A 24,024-nucleotide genomic window follows, 5' to 3' on the forward strand; every position below is an offset into this window, starting at 1 on the left:
ACTATTTAAAGTAAATTGAGAATATGTGTGCCCTAACTGCGATCCCTGGGATAATTTTTATATCATTAATTCATCATCATATCATTGTGGCAAAAAAATAATAAATCTGTCCGCACTTCACAAATATCTGAATTTTAAAAACAGACGTTAAGAATCTAGCTGCTCTATGTGACAGGGTAAATAACAAAAATATGTGGTAACACTTTACTTGAAGGTATCTACATAAGAGTGACATGACACTGTCATGAACACATGACACAGTCATGACACATGAACCCTAACCATAACTTGTCATGACAAAAACCGAATGACACTTACTAAAAGAAGCGTTTTGTCGTACACGTTTATGACTTGTTTATAATGTTTATGACACGTTCATGACAGTGTCATGTCACTCTTATGTAGATACCTTCAAGTACATTTAAATGTGACTCTTGTTATTCAGGGGTCTCAAAAAAGTGACATTGTGGCCTTGATTTATAATGTTGTTAGTGTTTTCAGATGTCTCTACAGAAAGCACTTATAGTGGTGATTCCCCTCCGTTTAAAGAGCATCATTATCCAGCAAACCCAACTACAGTAGGGCAAAAAAAGTATTTAGTCAGCCACCAATTGTGCAAGTTCTCCCACTTAAAAAGATGAGAGAGGCCTGTAATTTTCATCATAGGTACACTTGACAAAATGAGAAAAAAAAATCCTGAAAATCACATTGTAGGATTTTTAATGAATTTATTTGCAAATTCCTCGGGAAAATAAGTATTTGGTCACCTACAAACAAGCAAGATGTCTGGCTCTCACAGACCTGTAACTTCTTCTTTAAGAGGCTCCTCTGTCCTCCACTCGTTACCTGTATTAATGGCACCTGTTTGAACTTGTTATCAGTATAAAAGACACCTGTCCACAACCTCAAACAGTCACACTCCAAACTCCACTATGGCCAAGACCAAAGAGCTGTCAAAGGACACTCGAACCAAAATTGTAGACCTGCACCAGGCTGGGAAGACTGAATCTGCAATAGGTAAGCAGCTTGGTGTGAAGAAATCAACTGTGGGAGCAATTATAAGAAAATGGAAGACATACAAGACTACTAATAATCTCCCTCGATCCAGGGCTCCACGCAAGATCTCACCCCGTGGGGTCAAAATGATCACAAGAACGGTGAGCAAATATCCCAGAACCACACAGGGGAACCTAGTGAATGACCTGCAGAGAGCTGGGACCAAAGTAACAAAGGCTACCATCAGTAACACGCTACGCCGCCAGGGACTCAAATCCTGCAGTGCCAGACGTGTCCCCCTGCTTAAGCCAGTACATGTCCAGGCCCGTCTGGAGTTTGCTAGAGAGCATTTGGATGATCCAGAAGAGGATTGGGAGAATGTCATATGGTCAGATGACACCAAAATACAACTTTTTGGTAAAAACTCAACTCGTCGTGTTTGGAGGGGAAAGAATGCTGAGTTGCATCCAAAGAACACCATACCTACTATGAAGCATGGGGGTGGAAACATCATGCTTTGGGGCTGTTTTTCTGCAAAGGGACCAGGACGACTGATCCGTGTAAAGGAAAGAATGAATGGGGCCATGTATCGTGAGATTTTGAGTGAAAACTTCCTTCCATCAGCAAGGGCATTGAAGATGAAACGTGGCTGGGTCTTTCAGCATGACAATGATCCCAAACACACCGCCCGGGCAACGAAGGAGTGGCTTCGTAAGAAGCATTTCAAGGTCCTGGAGTGGCCTAGCCAGTCTCCAGATCTCAACCCCATAGAAAAGGGAATGGAGGGAGTTGAAAGTCTGTGTTGCCCAGCGACAGCCCCAAAACATCACTGCTCTAGAGGAGATCTGCATGGAGGAATGGGCCAAAATACCAGCAACAATGTGTGAAAACCTTGTGAAGACTTACAGAAAACGTTTGATCTCTGTCATTGCCAACAAAGGGTATATAACAAAGTATTGAGATGAACTTTTGTTATTGACCAAATACTTGTTTTCCACCATAATTTGCAAATAAATTCATTAAAAATCCTACAATGTGATTTTCTGGATTTTTTTTTTCTCATTTTGTCTCTCATAGTTTCTCTCAAGTGTACCTATGATGAAAATTACAGGCCTCTCTCATCTTTTTAAGTGGGAGAACTTGCACAATTGGTGGCTGACTAAATACTTTTTTGCCCCACTGTATAACAGCATTTATGCTGAATATTTATAAAGACATTGTCTTCGGACTCTGAACTTAGCTAAATGTCAGTTAAAGCAACCATCACCTGCTTCACTAAAAAGGTTGTTCATGTAAACGTTTTCTTCCATCACAGATTTTACAAGTTTCAGAAGGACTAATAATTTGGTAGAAAGTAGAAGATCAAATGGGAACTCTAAACTCTGAAGATTAACAAGGACACTAATTCTAGAAAGAGATGTTCCTGTTGAGTTTTTTTGTTCACCTCCATCATATTGGGAGGTGGATATCTCAAAACTTATATTTATTAATCTATTATATTAAACCAAAACTATTTATATGTCTAGATGTTACTAGAGATAAATGAGAACATGTTTTATTTGTAATTTGGGTTCTCTGATCTTTTTTTTTTTTTTAGAAGATCTGTTTCTTCTCTAACAGGATGTTTAACACGAGAGCTACTGTACAAAAGAAGCCGCTACCCTTCTGTTGCTCCTAACCCACGGCCAGACATTTTGACTATTGCTTCCCTTTCCTTATGTTTTCTTTGCATTCGTTTTTTGTAAATAAAAGACTTCAGAACCCATCTAAAAAACAAAAAAACTTGTGTTCATGTCATTATTGTGTTGTGTTGGTATTGAGAGGACTTACATGCTCAGGGCAGCTTTCGGGACGTGGCAACCTCTTCCCCTCTGACAACACCTTCACCAATCGGATGATAGTCATCTGACCCTGAGTTCGACCAATCATACCGTGGAAAAGCTGCGTGGGTGAGGACAAGGACGGGTTACAAAAAAAACCAACATACAACACTGTGTAATACCGGCTCTATTATTTAGACATGAAAGTCATTCAGTCTTTGTGGTCCAGATGTAATAGCTATGATTTTTTATTTTTAGCTTCTGTCTTCTTTTTAACATTCTCTGACCCGTGCAGGTCACCCCTTCCAGTAACAGTGATAGGTCAATCAGGATAAGTGGCAGTTAAAAGCTGGATGTACATGAAAGAGCCTCATGATAAACTAAGCTCTTAGCGCTGGCAGAGACACAGCTCCTGGTGTGAGTCTATCATCTGCCGCTTTGGCCAAAGACCGACACCATCTGCCATATACAAATGATTGTGTGTGTGTGTGTATAATGCTGTAATAAATTCACTTATTTATCTCTGCCAGACCAGTACAGTATGTGTGATGTGTATTCAATGTGGAATCATTATCCAAAATATACAAAAAAGGATTAGACGTATGTCTTGAACGCCTGTGTGAGATTGAAGAAAACTGCAAACTGACCGTCATCGGGCTCTTGGAGGAGTCGCAGTAAGTGATGAGTTCGTACATCGTCACCCCAAAGGACCAAACGTCTGAAGCAAGGTAGAACTTACAGTGAGTCAGACACTCTGGAGCATACCTGGGAAGAAAAAAAGAAACAAAGTGTAGGAGCATGGATGCTTGTTCATTTCAACAAATAGTTACATTGTAAGTGTTTGTGTTAATGTGACCACGCTTTGCCCTTTGTGAAATATACAGCTTTGTATACAGCATTACATACCTTCAGAGAGAAAAGGCAACTACAACAAATATCAGAAGCCCTCTTAAGGCCGTTTTATGCTTCTGCGTCGAATCAACGGCGTACCCCCTCTGCGTCTACGCCGGACCCTACGCCGTAGCCTGACGCGCACCTCTCGAAAAATTTAACTACACGTTGGTTCTCCTTCTCCATAAACAACATGAAATCAAGGAGAGGGTTAACTTTTCCTGCTAAAGATGTCTCACCTTGGTCAGAAAGCACAGGGGAGACACTTTGTTTCTCTCACTCAGGCAGTACTCGCTCCGAAGCTAATCGCTGTCACGCTCTCACTTCTCCCTCTACCACACACTCCTCTCTTGCCCCCCCCCCCCACACACACACTCTCTCTCACTTCTCCCTCTACCACACACACACACACGCTGGCTCGACGCACATACCAGCGCACAAGTATAAACACCAGGCCAGTTAGGTAGGCTACGAAAGCTCTGCGTGGAGCCTCCGCAGAAGCATAAAATGGCCTTTACAGATTCATATCTGCAAAAGGGAACCAGCCAAGTCTCTGCTTAAACGGGGTATATGCAGAAAGTTAAATTTAATACCTTTAAGACCCTTTGCATACATTTTTTATACATTGGCACTCAGTCATCAAAACTTTGAAAACCCCTGCATGTCATAAAAAGTCATAGTTTAGTGTTTCATAGAAAGTCATAAAACATTTAAGTATAGTATGTAAAAAAAGTCAAATGTCATAAAAGCGTCAATGAATGAAAGTATATTTGTATAAAAGATTTTTTTATAATAATAAAAAATCTAAAAGTCAAGGTATAGTATTTCGTAAAAAAAGTAATTGTATAATGTCGAAAAATAGTCATAGTATATGTCATAAATTAGTCGTACCTTTGTATAGTTTGTCATAAAAAAGTCATAGAAACCATAAAAAGTCATAGTATGATTTGTCATAAAAAGTCCAAAAAATCATAGAAAGTTATAATATAGTACGTCATTAAAAATCATAAGCATAGAATAGTATGTCATAATAATAGTGAAACAATCATAAAAGGCCATAGAATAGTATTTCATAAAGAATCTTTAAAAAATCATAGTATACAATGTCATAAACAAGTTAAAGTATGTCATAAAAAAGTAATAAAACAAATCATAGAAAGTAATAGTATAGTATGTCATAAAAAAGTCATAGTATAGTATGTCATAAAAAAAAAAATCATAGAACAAGATGTTATTAAAAAAAAAAGTCAAAAAATCATAGACTGTCATAGAATAGTATATTGTAGCTTTTCTAACTTCCGTCTCCTCACCAGAAAACAGGGCTCTCGTTTTCGTCTTTGACGGTGTAATATCCCTCGTTGTCCTTGATGCTCTTGGTGAGGCCGAAATCTCCGATCTTCACCGTCCTCTCGTTTTCCACCAGCACATTTCGGGCAGCCAGGTCCCGGTGGATGTAATTTCGAGATCCCAGGTAGTCCATTCCCTTAAATAGACCACAGAAAAGGGTATTTTTTAGATAAATAAATGTTTAGAGTGATTGAAATGCAGCCTATGGCTTTGTGTGACTTTGACTGAGTGACGGGAACATGCAGACAAGTAAAGCTAAGTCTGGTGGGAGAGGACTACCTCTATAGTATTTGTAGCAACATGAATTTTTTTACATCAAAGACAAGGACATAGTGGTCACGTGTTAAATTATAACAATATACAGAAGTGCCTGATGGTTCCAACTGGTCTGAGGAAACCACTGTGTGGAGAGAAACTGTGTTACCTTGCATATCTGGATAGAGTAGCTGAGCAGGGTGCTGAGGCTGGTCTTGCTTTTGTTTCTGGGTAGATACTCCTTTAAACTGCCCAGTGGAAGGTACTCCATGATCAGCTTAATGGCCTGACCACCTATAACCACAATTACACATGAATGCAATCAGAGGCATAAAGACATAAGACATAAATTCATCAGCAGAAATTGCGCTTTAAAATATATAGAGAGGTTGTGTGTGTCTGTGTATACATGCTAACCCCCGTTTGCACCTGTCATGCACCATTGCTAAGCATCTGCTTTCCCAAAAAATAATCAGATCTTTAAAAAAAATCCAGAGGTCAGTTTAACAACATTTACAGCTGTTCTGATTTTTTTTGGGACTTTTCCCGGCTTTATTTTGATAGGACAGCTAGGTTAGAAAGGGGAGAGAGAGGGGGAAGACATCTTCAGATAATTATTTTCAGAAAATGGTATGCTCAAGTCTGTGACTCTGATGTAATGGTAAAATACACTCCAATCATTGAAACGCCTGCCTGGAATCTGAGCATTTACCTCAAGGACACAAAGCTACACATTAAGTAACACCTGCCCTTTAAGGCCAGACGTCTTTATGGACGCTGCTTTAGAATGAACATTTGTAGTTTGTAAGAGGGAACAGTATGAGATGGGAGGAGTTTTATTAGAACTGAGTTACTAGTGTCAGAATCTAGTGGCACCCACATTCTTTACTCAGACATTTATTTACCATGCTTTTATTTCAAAGTGCTCATATTATGCTTTTTGGCTTTTCCCCTTTCCTTTATTGTGTTATATATCTTTTTGTGCATGTTATAGGTTTACAAAGTGAAAAAGCCCAAAGTCCACCCCAAAGGGACTTAGCATCTCCAACAGAAAACACTGTTCACCAACTGCTCCAAACAGCTCTACTCTAGTCCAGCCTTTACTTCTGTGACAAACGTGCGTCACTTTGTAACACACTGCCTCATACTCTGCTTCTGACTGGCTTGTTGTCCTTACCTAGCTACTGCGCATGTGCGACTCCCAACAAAGATGGGACAGAAGTGTGATGTCTCACTCTGTCGCTAAAACAGAGAGCTCAACACACAGGGTGAAAAGAGGAGCTGCAGCAATGTGTAGTACAACAAATATATGGTGTTTTTTGAAAATTAAACCATGTAAACCTAACCTGGTACAACCTCTAAACACAATTATGAACCTGAAAATGAGCATATGAGCACTTTAAAAAATGAACCACCAAAGCTTCATTTCATAAATAGCCTACCATTACACTACATCTGTAGAAAACATCTTAATGTGGCCTAAAATGTTTGTTAAATTGTGTTGAGTGACACACCTAACACATCGCACATCTAACACAATTTTTCAATTTGTCTGCAACTGAATATACTAGGGGTGGTACGGTTCACAAAATCCACGGTTCGGTTTGTATCACGGTTTTAGGGTCACGGTTTTCGGTTCTGTATGGTTCTTGTTATTTTTTCTTTTAATCTTTAACACTCCAGAAATATACTTCAGTATATGATATATAGCTAAAATTAGCATATTGAATGCATGTTGCACAATACATGCACACAGTGGCAGTTCTATCTATTGTTTTATTTCCACTGTCATCATTAGGTAACATGAAATCCAAAATGTTCCCACACACCAGACTATATACGACGCTGGCGCATCCTCCAACTCCGGGCAGCCTTCCTTATCTCTCCCACTTACAATTTCTGCAGGTGACGTGACCTGCAGCACTCCACCTGAGGAGCGGTCGGCTCGGCGCCTCTCAAAATCTGACGAAAATCTTTTAAACTGACCTTTGTCGATCAAAAAAAAGACAGATTCAGCAACTGTATGGCCTATTTCTCGCTTAAAATGTTTTCAGAAACACTTTTCGGTGAACTATTTTCGTAAAATACGAGATCGTATTCAGAACGAGACGCCATTAGAGTCTGTTTTGAAATTCGGGAGCAGCAAGAGCCACGTGACGCGTTCGTCCAATCAGCTGCCATGTGTTGCGTTTGTCACGCTCATCCCCCTCGTCGTTTATATATACTGTCTATGGTCGTTTCCGGTAAGTGTTTTAACATAGGTGTCGAAAGTGGGCACTACGGCAGTAAGTGGTTAGTGCACATTAACAGTGTACTGACGAACAGTGCGACGCACACACACTCCGAACCGAGACATGCGAACCGAGCGGTTTCGGATGTTTTTTCATGAACCGTACCACCCCTAGAATATACGATGATTAGTGTTTATTTTTGCGTATGCACTCTTCCCATCTTACCATCCTCTTGGCAGATGCCTTTGTACTTGACAATGTTTTCATGGTAGAGTGCCTTCAGGATGTCGATCTCACTTGAGAGGTTGTTGCTCTGCTCCACCCGGTTCTCCGGCTTTAGGGACTTCACTGCCACCAGCTCACCTGTTTTATCTCCCCGAGGGTCATAGCGACACAGCTCCACCTTACCAAAGTGACCCTGCATGAGGAACATGTCAGAAATTGAAATTATTCAGTTGATCAAGAATGAGTTCTAGTCTTCTTCCTGTGTGGGACCAGTTGTTTCTCATCATTGCCTAAAGTCCTTCAGTTCTTGCTTATTTTTGGTCTGTAGATAATACTGTCTTCTGTATTTTTTTTTAACATCCCTACAGCTTATTTTAGATTATGAAGGATCACAAGAATGATCATACTCCAGGTGACACTTTTTAATAGTAGTTAGCTGATGTGTACTGTAAAAACAGAGCCCATACAGTACTCACCATACTACTACATAATTTATTATCTCATGTATTACTAAATATTTACCAATGCATGTGAACTAAATGTCCAAGTCGTTTTGTTTGTGCATTTGGAAATTGTCAGTTTGATCATTCTTACAAATGGTAAGATCTGCTAAACAGAGATTAACTCAAAAGCATAAATACAGCAGGAATAGTTTACCTCTCCCAGATCTCTGATCTTCTTCAGGAATCTCTTTTCAAACATAGTTGGGTCCACCTCTGGTGTAGGCTGGGGTTTGATAGATGGGTCTGAGAGGCAAAAAAAGAAACAAATACATTAAGCATGCTGGGTAAAACATCGACAAACAGTCTTTTCTTCAACATAAGCATGCCTGCGTCATAGGAAGTCTATTGTGGTTGACTGTGTCAAAGTTTTCAACAGAATTCAGTGTGGTTATGTAACTGTTCACATGCTCTGGTTTCCACACAAATGGCTACTTTTAGTAGGAAAATGTATTACTCAAGCAAGACCCATTCTGTATCGACATTATCAATACTTATAAAATAGTTTATCCAAAACTTTGTTTTTAAACTAATTTTCAAACGCTTTGAGCTGCAATTAATAGTAGATTGATATTTTAGTTTAAGTAATTTTGTTGCTGTTTTGGTAATTTATAAAGGTCAATGAGGTAATACGCTCTATGCTTGAGTCAGACTGACTGCAGCATCCAATTCTGGCCAGCAGGTGGAAGAACAGAGTATATTATGTTGCCATGGGGCCCAGCGGAGGGGCAGATCAGTGATAATGCACCTAGTGAACTTCCTCACGAACATCGGAGTTGAGTAAACAACTCTCTCTCTCTCTGTCTTTGCACTGCTTACTGGGCTGCTGCTAGGTGAGATACAAAACATGCAAAACATTCGGATCATATTCCAAACTGTAGACAACTGCCTGCCTGAATATTGGAACCTGTACCTGCTTATAGCCTGTTCTGCAGTGTACACTCAATTCTATTCAGATCTTTTTGGAGACACCTAAAAGCAATACAACTGCTTAAACAAAAGGTTTTACTTCATATTTCCATCCACCCTATTATATGAAAATACCAAACATATAATGTATAACACACACATTCCCCTGATACATACTCTTTTCCTCTAGCACGTCTATGTCTCTGACGATAGCCCTGAAGAAAGGTCTCTTCTTGGGGTCGTAGTTCATGCAGTGGGTCATCAGTTCTGCAAGCTCTTTGCAGTCTGGGGTGGCCAGTTGGCACTCTGTTTCATAAAACCTCTCCCTCTGCTCAGCACAAAAACACAGGAGAATGAGGAGGTGCATAAAAAACAGAGTTAGTATGATCATTGATGTGTGATGGTGGACAGAGAATATGTAAAGGGAATATGAAAATGAACAGGAATAAAAAGAAAGTATCTTTCATCAGATTTGAAATACAAGTTTAGTTGATATGTATGTCTTCATGTGTGTGCCCCCTACCTCTGTGAGTTTCTTGTCTTTGAGGGGGACCTCTCCATCATAGCAGATCTCCCACAGAGTCGTACCAAAGCCCCACTTGTCAGCTGCGACACTCAGGGAGGACGTGCTCTTCACACACTCTGGAGCGATCCATGGGATACGATCCACACACTCTGCAGAGGCAAACAACGTCAGCTTTAGCAACAGTGACTCAATTAGGCACATATATGTTTCAGTCCCCTGGTGTCTTTGTAAAAACAAAAGATTATTGGAGATGCGTGAAATACTGAACACAGGAATTCTGAATTGTAATGATGTTTGACAGAACCAATGTGTGGATGAGTGATGATACCCTCAAAGGCCAACCTTGCCCCTTTAAGATGCGATAATGGCAAAGTTTCCTCAGATATTACTATGTGTGGAATCAAATAACCTTTTTAACAAGCGATGAAAACATGTACTCGCTGACCATTCATATTTCTTCTTCTAATTTGGTTGTGTCCAATGTAATATTGTTAATTGTCTTCATACATGGTATCTATTGCATGTCTGTCCGCCATGGGAGAGATATCCCTCCTACACTACGTTGGCCTTCTTGAAGTTTCTTCCATTTTCTTTTCCTATTGGAGGGTTTTTTGTGTGTAGTTTTTCCTTATCTCTGATTTGTCCACATTGGTCTCAGCATAGAGTAATGTATGTTATTGAAACTATATGATCACTTCAACCAAATGCTGACAAAATCTCCTACATAAAAACACAATTTGAAAGTAATAGTTAGAGCGTGACATCATGGATCGGAGCCTACATAGAAGGAAAAGTGCATTCGGTCAAACAGCTTTTTCAGTCAGTGCTGCTTTTTACATTTATAGTCAATTGTACTTGTATTGGGCTAAACCTGTATGTACTATTATAATCCTTTTATCTTTTTAGGTGTGACATTGTACGATCTGTCCAGGGACAGCAGATGTAAAATAGCCTTTTGGCTAATTCTGGCACATTTTACATTTTCATATATATTATTACTGTGCATTATCCCTGTTAAATAAACCTGAAATAAATAAATAAATAAATACATACCATGCTCCAAATACCAGGAACTAACAGGAAAATGCAGTGCAGATCTGAATGGCTGACTGGGCAAATGTTGACTGACTGCATCCACTGAATCTAAAAATGTCTTTGTCTTTCTGAAATATATTACTCTGACTGGAAGACAGGATAACTGATTGGCTGACCTCCATGGTTGGCATTTTAGCTTCACAAATCCATAACATCAGATGAGGGGTGTATGTTAGGGAGTTACAGCAGCTCAGACTGCAACACAGAAGGACTTACTGGAGGAAAAGAAGAGGAGTGAAGAGAGGAAGAAGCTGTAGTGGGGCTGAATGGAGCGAAAAGGGGAGATGGAGACAGAAATGGGAGTGGGGGAGGAGATAATTGAGTGCAAGGACAAAAAAAAGAGAAAAAATAAATAAAGCGATGACGGATTTGAGGATTTGAGTAAAGCGATCAGAGATTGCTGGAAAGGGAAGAGTGCTCCCAGTGGGTTTCTCAGCACTTTACCCATTATGTTTTCAATCAAATCTATATACAAGGACATCAATGTGTAACTGCAAGACTGATTGTTCTGCAAAGTGATGGAGGCAGAAGAAGAAATGTAAAGAGTTCTGGGAACAAAGAGAAAGGGAGGAGCGTTCCCAGGGGGGTGCTGTGATGGACATTTGCAGAGAAACATTTCCAGTCTGTCCAGTGTTTTGCAGATCTAGCTGTGCAGCCACAGTGTTACATCACACAACTTCTAGCTCTAATTGACAAAAAGAAACATGAGACTGCCATTTGAAGGGAACTGTGCAATCTGAGAAATGTCCTTATTATTGTGCCACCTTCCCTGAACCCAGATCTGAGAGGGAAATGTGCCCGATGCAATGTGTATTGATTATGTGACAAATGTGAGTCCTATTGCTGACAACCTGTGCTTGATCGGAAATGTTCTTTTTTTATTTATAACCTTCGCCAAGGAGGTTATAAATAAAAAAAGGAGGTTATGTTTTCGATTGCTTGTCCGAATTTCATGACACTCAGAAGCAGATCCGAATCATGGGGCTGATACACAAATTATTTTTCTCTTTCGTTTTGATTGACAATACTGTGTGTATCTTTCTAGTTAGTTTTCAGAATGTATCGGAAATTAATCTAACCAATCTATTGTCCAAACTATTTTAGTTTAACTTTATTACATGTGTGTGCATTTTATGCGTTTTGGTTCCACTGCCATTTACAGCTGACTGGGAAAGAAAGCGGAAGTAATTGTGAAATATTCCATGGCAGCTATTTTGTAACCACTTAGGTTTCACTTTTAGTAACCCAGAGAGAGAGAGAGAGAGAGACAAACAGAGAGGAGAGAGAGAAGGAGAGAGAGAGACTTAGGTTTCACTTTTAGTAACCCAGAGAGAGAGAGAGAGAGACAAACAGAGAGGAGAGAGAGAAGGAGAGAGAGAGACTTAGGTTTCACTTTTAATAAACCAGAGAGAGAGAGAGAGAGAGAGAGAGAGAGAGAGAGAGAGAGAGAGCATCTGCATGTCCATGGCTCCATGCATGTGTGTGTGTGTGTGTGTGTGTGTGTGTGTGTGTGTGTGTGTGTGTGTGTACTCACCCTCTCTGGTGAGTACTGTGATTGGTATTCCTGGATCGCTGAGTTTGATGAAGGGGCCTCCTTCATCTGTGCCCCGTCCATCTCTGGCCAGCAGGATGTTTTTAGCACACACAAAGCCATGGACCAGCTTTTTGTCCTCCTACACACACACACACACACACACACACACACACACACACACACACACACACACACACACACACACAAAATACAACAAATATATTAGTCAAAAAGCGAGATAGCAAATTTAAAGATTATGTTGACAAAATGGATCCAACATGGTACAGGTAATGCCATGGGCGCATTCAGCACTTACATTTCTATAGTTTGTGTGTACAGTGTGTGTGTGTGTGTGTGTGTGTGTGTGTGTGTTTTCCTGTCTCACCAAGTAGCTCAGAGCTGAGGCCAGCTGCTTGGCCACCTGGAACTTCCATGGTGTGCCAAGTGGGCTCTGCTGTCTCCTCATAAACAAGTCCAGTGGTCCTAGCTGAACAAACTCCTCAACCATGATATCTGTTCCACGCAAACACAAAGAGAAGATGTTAAAAAAGCCCCACACTCTCAAACACATGTACACACTGTACACACAGTTCCTAAAATGCACTTACTCTCCTGGTGGCGGACACACACTCCATACAGCAGCACTATGTGTTTATGGGATACTTGTCGCATCATGCTGGCTGTTTCGAAGAAGGCCTGTCAACAGAAAGACAAAAAAAGTTACTGCTAATAAGTATTAGCTTTCAATATGGTTAGATGTTACAGAATGGATGTAGTCCTCATATGAACAGGATGTACAAGGATGTACAGGATCTGAGTGTGTCTCACCAGGGAGATGTCCCTGTGTCCAGAACCCAGCACCTTTAGGACCACCTTGACCTCCTGGAAGGATGAGTAACCTGCATCCTCATCCTCCTCACTCTTCACCCTCAGGGTGCCTGAGTAGATGTTGGTTCTTGTTCCCCGTCCAAGGTGCTCCTCCTGGTTAACACAACGAAGATAAAAAGTGTTACATCCAGTATCCAAACTATGTCTACTACAAGAGCAGGGCTTCTAAAACTTTTGTTAGATACATTTTTCTGTCCAGAGAAGAAGTCTTAGTTAAAGTTTGTTTATTCCATGTGTGCTGGAGGATAAGCAACTTCTGCTTGTGTAGACAGAAATAAGTTCAACGTTGTGCTCTGTGAGGAAGATATGTAAATCGGAGATTCCTAAATATATACATAAGATATGCAAGTTCAAGAGTCAAGATAATGTCTGCATAGGTCTACATACATACATTAAACTGTGTGGATTATTGAAAATGTGAGGGGGAAAATCATACTGTATAGTTTCTGATATTCTAATATTTTGTCACCCTTATTTACATAACATGCAGCACACTGGAAGCTTAAACTGTATTGTAAAAAAAAAAAGCATCTTTAATCATTTCAAACTCTGTAATACATTATATGGACTTGCATTTTTGTTTTACATTTTTACAACAGACATCCATTACTGCATTACCGTCATAACATGGAAGACAGACATGAAGACGAGAAGGTGTACCTGTTCAATCTCCTCCTTGAGAATGCGATGGAAGCTGAGCTGACTCTCCTGCGTGGGAGTCTGTGGTGTTGGTGCCCTTTCTTTAGTGACCACCAGCAGGTTAGAAATCTCTGCAACACATACACACATTTTAAGGGTCATACCGGGGGTTTTGTATTAAGTTGTGCATACTACAAAGTATGACCATTTTGATAAAGCCATTTTCAAAAGTATGATAAGTGTTTCAGATTAGTTTTCGTCAAAATCAAGCAGCAGAGACAATTGTTGGTGTTAAGTAATCCCTTAGAGAGAATGTCATGTCTGCTTCTGTTGTTGTCAAGGTCATGTTATTGTAAAACGAAAGTTTAGATTGACTTTTTTTTAAAGTCTGCAGTGCATTCACACAACAACAATGGACAATAAAAGCAGAAGTGTTCACAGTGAGGTAAACTTGGGTGCAAGTGTCACAGCACCCAACAATGCTACAAATGTATAGATGCTCATATATGCATTGGTATTTAGTATGAAAGCAAAACTGTATTTACATGTGGTAAAACAAGCTCTCAACAATTACGTCAATGTGGCAATGATCTGAACAGCTACTCAGGTCGGGTTGTGGGAGGATCAAGTGAAAATGTGTCTATGTGCCTGTTACCGTACTATATATGCTTGCGTGCGTGTCTACATGTGTGTCTGTGGGTGTCTAATGTGAAAAACCAGCACACTGTGGTTTAAAGGGGAAGAACATATCTGCACTCCAACAGCATCAACATTCACTGTCAAGGAGTGTTAACAGCACTGTTCTGTAACATGCAATCTGGGTTTTTATGCAAAACCCAAATACAACATGCACCCATGTATTACACTGTACCCACTTGTTAACCCCTTGGCCTAATCCAGCCCTAACCAATACCATTTACTCTAAGGCTAACACTAAGCCAGCACATTTTCATTTAAACTTGCTTATGTTACAAACCCATAATCTAGCGACAGGTGCACACACCTGCCCAAATTCAAACCATGTAGTCCTTCTTTCACCCATCTGCCATGCAATACTTACTTTATATTCTTTTCACAACCATGCATAGATAGACTTCAAACAACACTAGTAAAAGCTTGTATCATATTCTCATGATGTGAGGATACCAGTGTTATTGTCATAGCAAGGATGTTGTATAAGAACAGGAAGGAAGGGAAGGAGTGGTAGCCACTCATTCACTGTAAAATTAATTAAAAATTAATAATCTACTCACATACATACCTGGACACTAACTGCTCTTAACTGCTAATTTATGCTAAATGTCATTTATTCACTGCATAATAACACAATGCCATACTTTTTGTGTACTTTCTATATTTAGCTAAAAGTTTGTTATTCTTATACTTTATTTTCTATACTGTATTTTTTTATATACCTCTTTACTTTTCTATATAAGTGTTTTGTAAGCTGCTGAAATCTGCTGCTGGAAATCCAATTTCCTTGCGGGAGTCATCCCAAAAGGATCAATAAAGAGAAGTCTAAGTCATCCTTAATATTTATCAGATACAACAACACAGCACTCCAGGCTTTTATCGTCATCTAAAGCAGATACAGCTACAAACCCCAACCCAAAACAGTCATGCCTTATGATAATAATCAACACCACACAACCCCAACAAGCATAAACAGCTCAACACATCCATGCACACATGCATAAATTGCTCCACCTTTCCCTGAGTGAAGAAAACAAAGGGTGCTAGTTTGGCTCCGGAAACCCACATTTACAACTCTCTTCCTCCCTGACACCATTTCAGAGACATACACATTGATCATCTCTCTCTCTCTCTCTCTCTCTCTCTCTCTCTCTCTCTCTCTCTAACTCTCTCTCTCTCTCTCTCACTCTCTCTCTAACTCTCTAACTCTCTAACTCTCTAACTCTCTAACTCTAACTCTTGGATGGAGGGAAAGCTTTGCTTCACTGACCTCAGGGGGTTGAAAGGTTCAACTCTGTTGCACTTCTGACCCCACCCAACATCACAGTCAGGTGTGGTCTATTGTATGTGTTACCACACCCAGCTGTGATGTTGCAGTTAAGTATGAACTTAAGTTTTTTATTTAAGTATGAACACTGCAACAAAGTGTTTTTAAGGATTTGTTGTTGCTTCTTGCAATGAGGACCAATTAACCTTAGCCACAATCTGGGAAATGGTTTTGAGGATTATGTTCTTTTCACAACCATCATAATGGACAGATTTCTCATTTATAATAAATCAAGGGTGCACAACATGTTGCCACACTGTCCTGTGACCCTAAAATCTCTCTCATCATTAGGGTTGGGCATCGAGAACCGATTCCTACTTGGAATCCTTTCAAAAATTACGATTCCATCGGAATCGTTTCTTTATTGGAATCGTTTAGAGGATTTGGTTTGATATCCGATCATCACTTCCCAATTTAATATGTGCAAGTTTTGGTTTCCGTAGCAGCCAGGCCCTTGTTGTGTTGCAGCCATGGAGCACAGTAAGCAGCGCTCTAGTGGGGCTTTATTTTACGTTGAAAAAGCCCAGTAAAACTGCAAACCTCCATTGACTCAAAATAAAACTTTCCTCTTATTTGTGGAAATAGGCATGTGACCCGTTTCAACTCCACCTCTCAAAGAATTAGAATCGATAAGAAACGAAATAGAAAGGAAGAATCGGAATTGGAATCAGAATCGTTAAAATCTAAACGATGCCCAACCCTACTCATCATAGGTTCTCAGTCCTCCTGCTTTGTTTTCTTTTCACCCGTGTGCACACATTTCTCTAGCGGGGCGCTCCTCTGTTTGAGCAACTCGTGATTGAAGGCTATAGAAAATATATTTAACTATATTATACATAATTTACTAACACTACCAACAGCGGCAATGGGTGTAGGAGATACGGACAATTACAAATCTGCTAAAACCCAATCTGCATCAAGTTATGAGAGTTTTGATGGGACCATCTCAATCGAAAAATCACTGAGACGCATCTATGCCAGAGCGGACCTTCTGAAGCTACAACCGAACATCCCGTTGAGGAAAAGGATACGGAGGAAACGAGGGGTCGAGAGGAGGAATTAGGAATAGGTTAAGAAGATGAGGAAGTAAGCTACCATTACCTGCTTTCACTCTGTCAAATGTGCAATCCCTGCGCAATAAGATGGATGAACTTTCCGCACTGGTTAAGCTTGATTCAGACTATCGAAACACAAGATTATTTTGTTTCACTGAAACGTGGTTGTCTGTGGACATTGTATTAAGCCTTAATGGGTTCACATTAATTCGCTATGATCGGGACACGGAGAGAACAGAGAAATCAGTCGGGGGCGGTCTTTGCATGGCCGTTAATGACAGGTGGGCAACGAACTACACCGTTCGTGAGAGGCACTGCTCTCGCCACTATGAAATTATGATGGTGTCGTTTCGTCCCCAATATCTACCACGTGAATTCCAACAAATAACTGTGATCCTTGTTTATGTACCTGGCCCTGACAACGAACTTGCATCAGAGCGCATTTCAGAATGCTACAACAATGCTGTCTCCAGGGCAACTGGTCAGCCCATGTTTCTGCTTGGGGATTTCAACAGCTGTGATGTCACCCCTTTACTCCCCTAATTAGAGCAGTATGTCACATCAGCAACGTGATTGGATAGGACGCTGGATTTATGTTTTGGAAATATTCCAGGTGCATATGTATCCAAGCCCTGTCCTGCCCTTGGTCTGTCAGATCATAATATATATTACTACTGCCTAAATACAGACAGAAATTAAAAACACAGAAGATTCAGACAAAAACTATCCAAGTCTGGAATACTGAATCTGTAGAAAGGCTGAGGGGATGCTTTGAGCTCACAGACTGGGAAATGTTCTTTGAGGCCTGCAATGGGGACTTGAACACACTTAATGAGTCCATCTGTTCTTATATATATATATATATATATATATATATATATATATATATATATATATATATATATATATATATATATATCATTCTGTGCAGACAGTGGCATTCCATCTAAACAAGTCAAGATATTTGGTAATAAATAGTGTTTCTTTCAGATTACAAAAGAGCTCAAACACTGTCTAAATTTGAAGAAATTACCTTTTATTCAAGGAAATAAACGTGTCCAAAATCTCAGAAAAGATCTAAAGCATAAGATCAAGCTTGCCAAGCTTAATTATAAGAACAAAATGGAGGAGAGGTTCACCAGGGGAGATGTGAGGGATGCCTGGAGGTGTCTTAACACCATGATGGGCAGGACTCAGAATGCTGGCACGATCCAATGCCCAGATCCTGCTGCCTTTGCAGAGGAACTGAATACTTTCGATGCCAGGTACAACAATACATATCCTGCTGAGGGTTGGATCCAACACAACATGAGCCATTGCTCTGAATCCATGTGTGTGGAGGAGAAGAGGGTTGCCTCCATCTTTACCCGTCTCCATTCTACCAAAGCTCCGGGCCCGGATGGACTGAAGGGACGCATCTTAAAAGGAGTGTGCACCTCAGCTAGCTGGTGTGATGACACAACTTTTCCAGCTGTTCCTTGATGCCAGCTTTGTACCCAGGGCGTGGAAGGAAACTACCATCATACCTGTTCCCAAACGACCCAATGTCAAAGCGATGAATGACTTCAGACCTGTGGCGCCTACCTCCATCCTCTGCAAATGCGTGGAGAGTTGTTGCAGATTAACTCGTCACCATGGTCGGAGAGAGCTTGGACCCACTATGGTTTGCTTATAAATCAAAGCGAGGTGTAGAGGATGCTAGCCTGACTCTTCTGGACACTGTAACAAGACACCTTCACTCTCCCAACTCCTTTGTCAGGATCTTATTTATGGATTTCTCATCTGCATTCAATACAGTGAACATCAACTCTCCGCACAGCTGCAAGTTAACCCAACTCTGACACTCTGGATTAAGGAGTTTTTAAAGGACAGACCACAGCATGTGAGGGTAAATGGGTTTAAGTCCACCAACACTATTTTAAACACCGGAGTGCCTCAGGGCAGTGTGTTGTCACCTGTCCTATTCTCCATCTATACAAATGAGATCATCCGCAGCAGCAACAGACTCAAGCTATTTAAGTATGCGGATGACATGGCCTTGGTGGCCAACCTCACTGATGACAACTCCCTGTCCACTTAGAGAAGCTCACTGGAGTTTAACATCACCAATACCAAGGAACTGTGTTGCTATAGGGGCCGACTGCTTGATACTCCTCATCCACTATCCACACCATTGAGACTGGAAGGGCAAGAAGTGGAACAGGTTGAAAGTTTCAAGTACCTTGGTACTTTGATTGACCACCGTCACACCTTCACCCTGCATGTTGACACAATTTACAAAAAGGCCCAACAGCGCATGTGTCTCCTCAGAAGGCTTAAAGGATTTGAAGTGAGACAGGACATTCTATCCAGAGTATACCAGTCATTGATAGAGTCTGTCATCGCTTTCAACATAATATCTTGGTACAGCTTCCTACCAAACAAATTCAAGAGAAAGCTGGCTAGGATAGCCAGGCAAGCCGTTAAGATCATAGGCATTCCACAAAAACAGCCACTGTCTCTGTCTAAAAAGTCATTATACAACAAATCCTTCATTCCCAATGCAATACATATACAAAAATCATGCCACTGACACATCACACACACTCTGCCTTCAATCAAAACAAAATGTTCTAACATGGCAACATATTAGATATTAAAGCTTTTTGAATCTTGTTCTTGTTCTTCTTGGGTTCCAGATGGTCTTTCACTCCATCCATGTCAACACTTACTTAACTGTACTGACATACTGATTTCTATTAGTTTTATAATAATATATGTTATTATTATTTAAGACACAGCTGGGCATTCTACAATTTTGTTTTTATGTTGTTGGTATAGTATTTGGTGTATTTGTATTTTACAGTCAACCCTTTTACATTTAATCATTTAAAGTTCCTTAAAAGCATGGCTTACTTGGGAACGAAGGTCTGTGCTGAGCCTTTTCTAGCGTAATGAATTTGTAGTACTGTGTGCTTCTTTATTTGGGTATTGGGTGCATGTGCCTATGAGTGGATCACCATGTGACTTTTTTCTATGTCTGTGGCAGGATTTAATCTACCTCTGGGCTGTGGAGGGCAGCAGCGCAGCAGCTGGAACTGAAGGTTGTCGGTGCGAAGGCTTTGACCCTCCAGGTGCTCCAGCAGCTCAACAAGAGTGGTCCGAAACGTGTCAGTGCCGTACAGGCGGAACCCTTCCGAGGACACTTCAATCTGGAAGTTCTTATACTGACACACAGAACGTGACTCCCTCTGGTCAATCTGGATGCAGAAAGAGAGAGTTTTTAACTGGAACATGACAATCATGAACATGAGACTAAAGGAGATTGAATGAGCAGCAGAAGTGAAGAGGAAGATGTTAGATTAGGATAGAAGAATTCTGAAAAGTTAACATTACATTAAATAAAGACAAGCAGGAAAGAACAGAGAGAGCGGGAGTGTGCAAGGAAAAATTTAAGCTAGAAATTAAACAAAACAGAGGTCTTAGAGTAGCTATTGTTTTTTAGAAATTATATCTATCATCTATTTCTATTTCAAAGAAAGTTTATATATTTCGGCAGGGTTTCCCACAGAAAATTTGTTAGTTAAGGTGGTAGGTTTGCCATTGCTCCCATTATCCTCCGTGACACGCACTCTTCCACTTTGCCTGACAACTCTTCTCCAAAACAAACAGCTCTGAGATAACAGAGCTCAGCCCATAGCTTCACTCACTCCAGCAGATAGTATGCGTGAAATAAAAACAGGACACATAATTTCACTGTGTGTAACTACGCTAACTAACCGTGTATTGTGAACCACGTGTAGTGATTAAAAAAAAAAAAAAACAGACAACAGCTGTGTCTCAAAGACCGGGCAACAGCCGGGACATTGAGAATCCATGCGCGAGAGGTGATGGATATTTCCAGTCACTTCGTCATGTATTCACTTCGTTGAAACAAGAGAAGAAAGCCTCACTGATGTGAAGAATAGGACAGAGAAACATATATAAATGTTCTCTGCCTGCCGTATGCCAACGCTCTGGTAAGTCCACTCACCCCGTCTCTGCCCGGACATGCGACGGTGAAATGGCGATTTATCGCTTTAAATGTGAAAAAATGACAGTTACACTCCCCGCCAGCAAATGCTCTTTCCGTTGTGATTGGTGGTAACTTTACAACTCGCCGTTACCTTGTTTCCTACAGACTGTGTTGATGCGACTTGCAGTTATATATATATATTATATATATATATTTTTTTGAAGACTCAGTTAAGGCGGCATGCGTGTGTTGTTAAGGCGGGCCGCCTAAACTGCAAAGTGCTGCGGGAAACCCTGTTTCGGTTAAAGCTACAGACACATAAACTACATGTTACTACTTTAAAGTGCTCATATTATGCTTTTTAGCTTTTTCCTTTTCCTTTATTGTGTTATATATCTTTTTCTGCATGTTATAGGTTTACAAAGTGAAAAAGCCCAAAGTTCACCCCAAAAGGAACTATCATCTCCAACAGAAAACACTGTTCACAAACTGCTCCAGCAGCTCTATAGTAGTCCAGCCTTTACTTCCGTGACGGACGTGCGTCACTTTGTAACACACGTTATAATAATCGCCTAGCTGCTAGCGTGGCACGCCCTCATACTCTGCTTCTGACTGGCTTGTAGTGCTGACCTAGCTACTGCGCATGTGCGACTCCCAACAAAGATGGAATAGAAGTGCCATGCCTCACTCGGTAGCTAAAACAGAGAGCTCAACACACAGGGTGAAAAAAGGAGCTGCAGCAATGTGTAGTACAACACAAATATGGTGTTTTTTGAAAATTAAACCATGTAAACCTATTCTGGTACAACCTCTAAATACAATTATGCCCACCACTTTCTGTGCAAAAATACAATTATGAACCTGAAAATGAGCATAATATGAGCACTTTAAACTCCAATAGTGAGACAATAGTATCCAATCTTTTGGCTATACTAGTGGTAATGTTTCTATTTGTTTGTACTCTGAAAATACTTCTAATAATAATATAATAATAACACTTAATAAGGAAATACAGCATCTAACACCATATGAATAAACTACCTCATTGCAGACCACAGTAATGATGATGTACTGGTAGTCAGTACAGCTCCAGCGCAGAATGTAGGTACCCTCCTTGTTGCCCTCCTGACGCAGCTTGTGGATGGCATACTCCGTGCTGGGGAGGGAAAACCACAATGAATGAGGGCAGTAATGACGTTCTATCAAATGGTGATTGAATGTTTTAGGTTATAGACAAGACTTGTAATGTTTATTTTTTGTTTGATAAGACTGTCTGTGTCCAGTAACGCTATGTTTTTGTGAGGAAAAAGGCCCATAGGTACACACATTTACACCAATAAAACTGCCAGTACAAACCAGATGGGTCCGTGGCAGCCGTTGTTGATGTTGTGAACCACTGAAGCAGGGGCCACCTCTTTGCACAGAAAGTGGTGGGCATCCACTGTCAGCCTGAAGTAACCATCCACGAGGGCTGCAAAGGACAGAGCCTCACCCCTAGATGCCATGTGCAACTCCTGAAAAGAAAAGAGACGGGGAGAGAGAGATGATTAAAAAAAAAATGTTTGCAGAAGTTGTATTCCAGGTAAAACTATGTGAGAATGAGTCATTCCATTATGACTGTACTAAGACACATCACAAATTTATTTATTTTGATGTGTAGGTTTGAGGCCATAGCAAGACCACCAAGATTTTCTACAACTAACACAGTGCCCGTTACACGTGCCTGTTTAAAATGGGTCGATTGCTTGGCCTTCCGGTGTTGCTGCTTGAAACTCTTTTTTGAGAACCACCCATAGAAACAACTTCACACTCGACACTGTGCTTCCTTGATGCTTGAAATGTTTGAGTTTGCTACAATGGAACATCTCCGTTCTCTCTTTCTTTGTCTGTTCTTGAATGTACTTTAGCGAGCGACAGAGAGTGAGCTGTAACCAACATGCCATTTGGCGGTATAAGTTAATAGGGGTCCCCTCTCAATACATTACACAGTAGAGCCCTGTGCGGAACTTTATTATTGAGTTAGGTTAGGACATGCTCAGGTGAGTCTGCAGAGCCCTGAAGCCCCACCGCTGCTGCTGCACAGAGTGATGTATGCTCGTTTATTCAGTTTAACAATAATTTCGCATGTCCAAATTGCACCAAAACGATTCGATGCACTATCTTGGGTATACTATCAAGCAATGCACCCATTAAGTGTGAAGCAGATCAGATCGGTTCTTGAGGACAGACACACTCACAGACACACAGAGAGATTCCTTGCTTTATAGTTAGATACATCCTTTCTAAACTAAATTCGTATTCCAAAAAACTTTAGAAAACATTTGTGGAACAATGATTGTAAATGCTGGTGTTAATTATGAATGAATGAATTAGTATTAGAATTATAAGCAGGCTTCAGAATTCATATTTAAACATGATTTTGAATACTTGCAAACAACATCTTAGAAAATGTCGAAAAAAACAAAAGATTTACAGTTTACAGCTTCAGTCTTAGTGTGACACTACCATGCCGTGAAATGTTGTAAATGTGCACTCACTGTCTAAAATAAAAATGTGAAGTTACTGCTGGGTTATTAATAACAGATTTGGATGGCGAAGTGACAATATGGAGTTCAATCCCACATGAAACACAGTGCTCTTTGATTTGTTTGCCTCACCATCCTCTTGTTGTCCTGTCTGTAGATGGTGACCGTCGCCTCTTTGATGACAGTGTGTGTGATCTCATGGAAGTCACAGAACACTACCCAGCTGTCATTTGCCTCTGTCTTTTTGTTATTTTTCTGTTTTCCATCCAACTTGATCTTCTTTGACTTGCCCTTTTCTTTGGCGATCACAGGTGTCTATTTTAAAGATATATAAACAGATGTACACAAATAAATTATGAAAGAAATAAAGCATCAGTATTTTCAAATAATGTAAAATATTGTCATCTGAAAATACTACAATGACCTTTGCAATGTTTGTCATAGAGAATATGCAGCACCATCACATTTGGACTAGTAACTCATACTAAATAATAAATACTGTAACAAAATTAAGACAACTGTACTGCTCTTCCAAAGTAATTCTGACCGTCAACATCAAAATAATAGGACAGGT

At 40.3% G+C, this 24,024-nt stretch overlaps 1 protein-coding gene across 4 annotated transcripts in view; it reads right to left on the reverse strand.

Moving 5' to 3' along the window:
- The window catches only part of jak1 (Janus kinase 1), a 43,583-nt gene that overhangs the window by 562 nt on the left and 18,997 nt on the right, over positions 1-24,024 (reverse strand). For all 4 annotated transcript variants that reach the window (XM_078258535.1, XM_078258536.1, XM_078258533.1 and 1 more), the window contains 17 exons: positions 23,583-23,765; positions 22,282-22,439; positions 21,967-22,081; positions 19,972-20,170; positions 13,878-13,987; positions 13,158-13,310; positions 12,938-13,025; positions 12,715-12,842; positions 12,330-12,468; positions 9,698-9,849; positions 9,352-9,502; positions 8,423-8,511; positions 7,766-7,958; positions 5,479-5,603; positions 5,018-5,190; positions 3,464-3,581; positions 2,827-2,937 (listed from right to left, as the gene is read on the reverse strand). In XM_078258535.1, coding sequence (XP_078114661.1) covers positions 2,827-2,937; positions 3,464-3,581; positions 5,018-5,190; positions 5,479-5,603; positions 7,766-7,958; positions 8,423-8,511; positions 9,352-9,502; positions 9,698-9,849; positions 12,330-12,468; positions 12,715-12,842; positions 12,938-13,025; positions 13,158-13,310; positions 13,878-13,987; positions 19,972-20,170; positions 21,967-22,081; positions 22,282-22,439; positions 23,583-23,765 — 2,385 coding nt within the window. The remainder of the gene's footprint in view (positions 1-2,826; positions 2,938-3,463; positions 3,582-5,017; positions 5,191-5,478; positions 5,604-7,765; positions 7,959-8,422; positions 8,512-9,351; positions 9,503-9,697; positions 9,850-12,329; positions 12,469-12,714; positions 12,843-12,937; positions 13,026-13,157; positions 13,311-13,877; positions 13,988-19,971; positions 20,171-21,966; positions 22,082-22,281; positions 22,440-23,582; positions 23,766-24,024) is intronic.

This window comes from Sander vitreus, chromosome 9 (genome assembly GCF_031162955.1).
Source record: "Sander vitreus isolate 19-12246 chromosome 9, sanVit1, whole genome shotgun sequence".
NCBI lineage: Eukaryota > Metazoa > Chordata > Actinopteri > Perciformes > Percidae > Sander > Sander vitreus.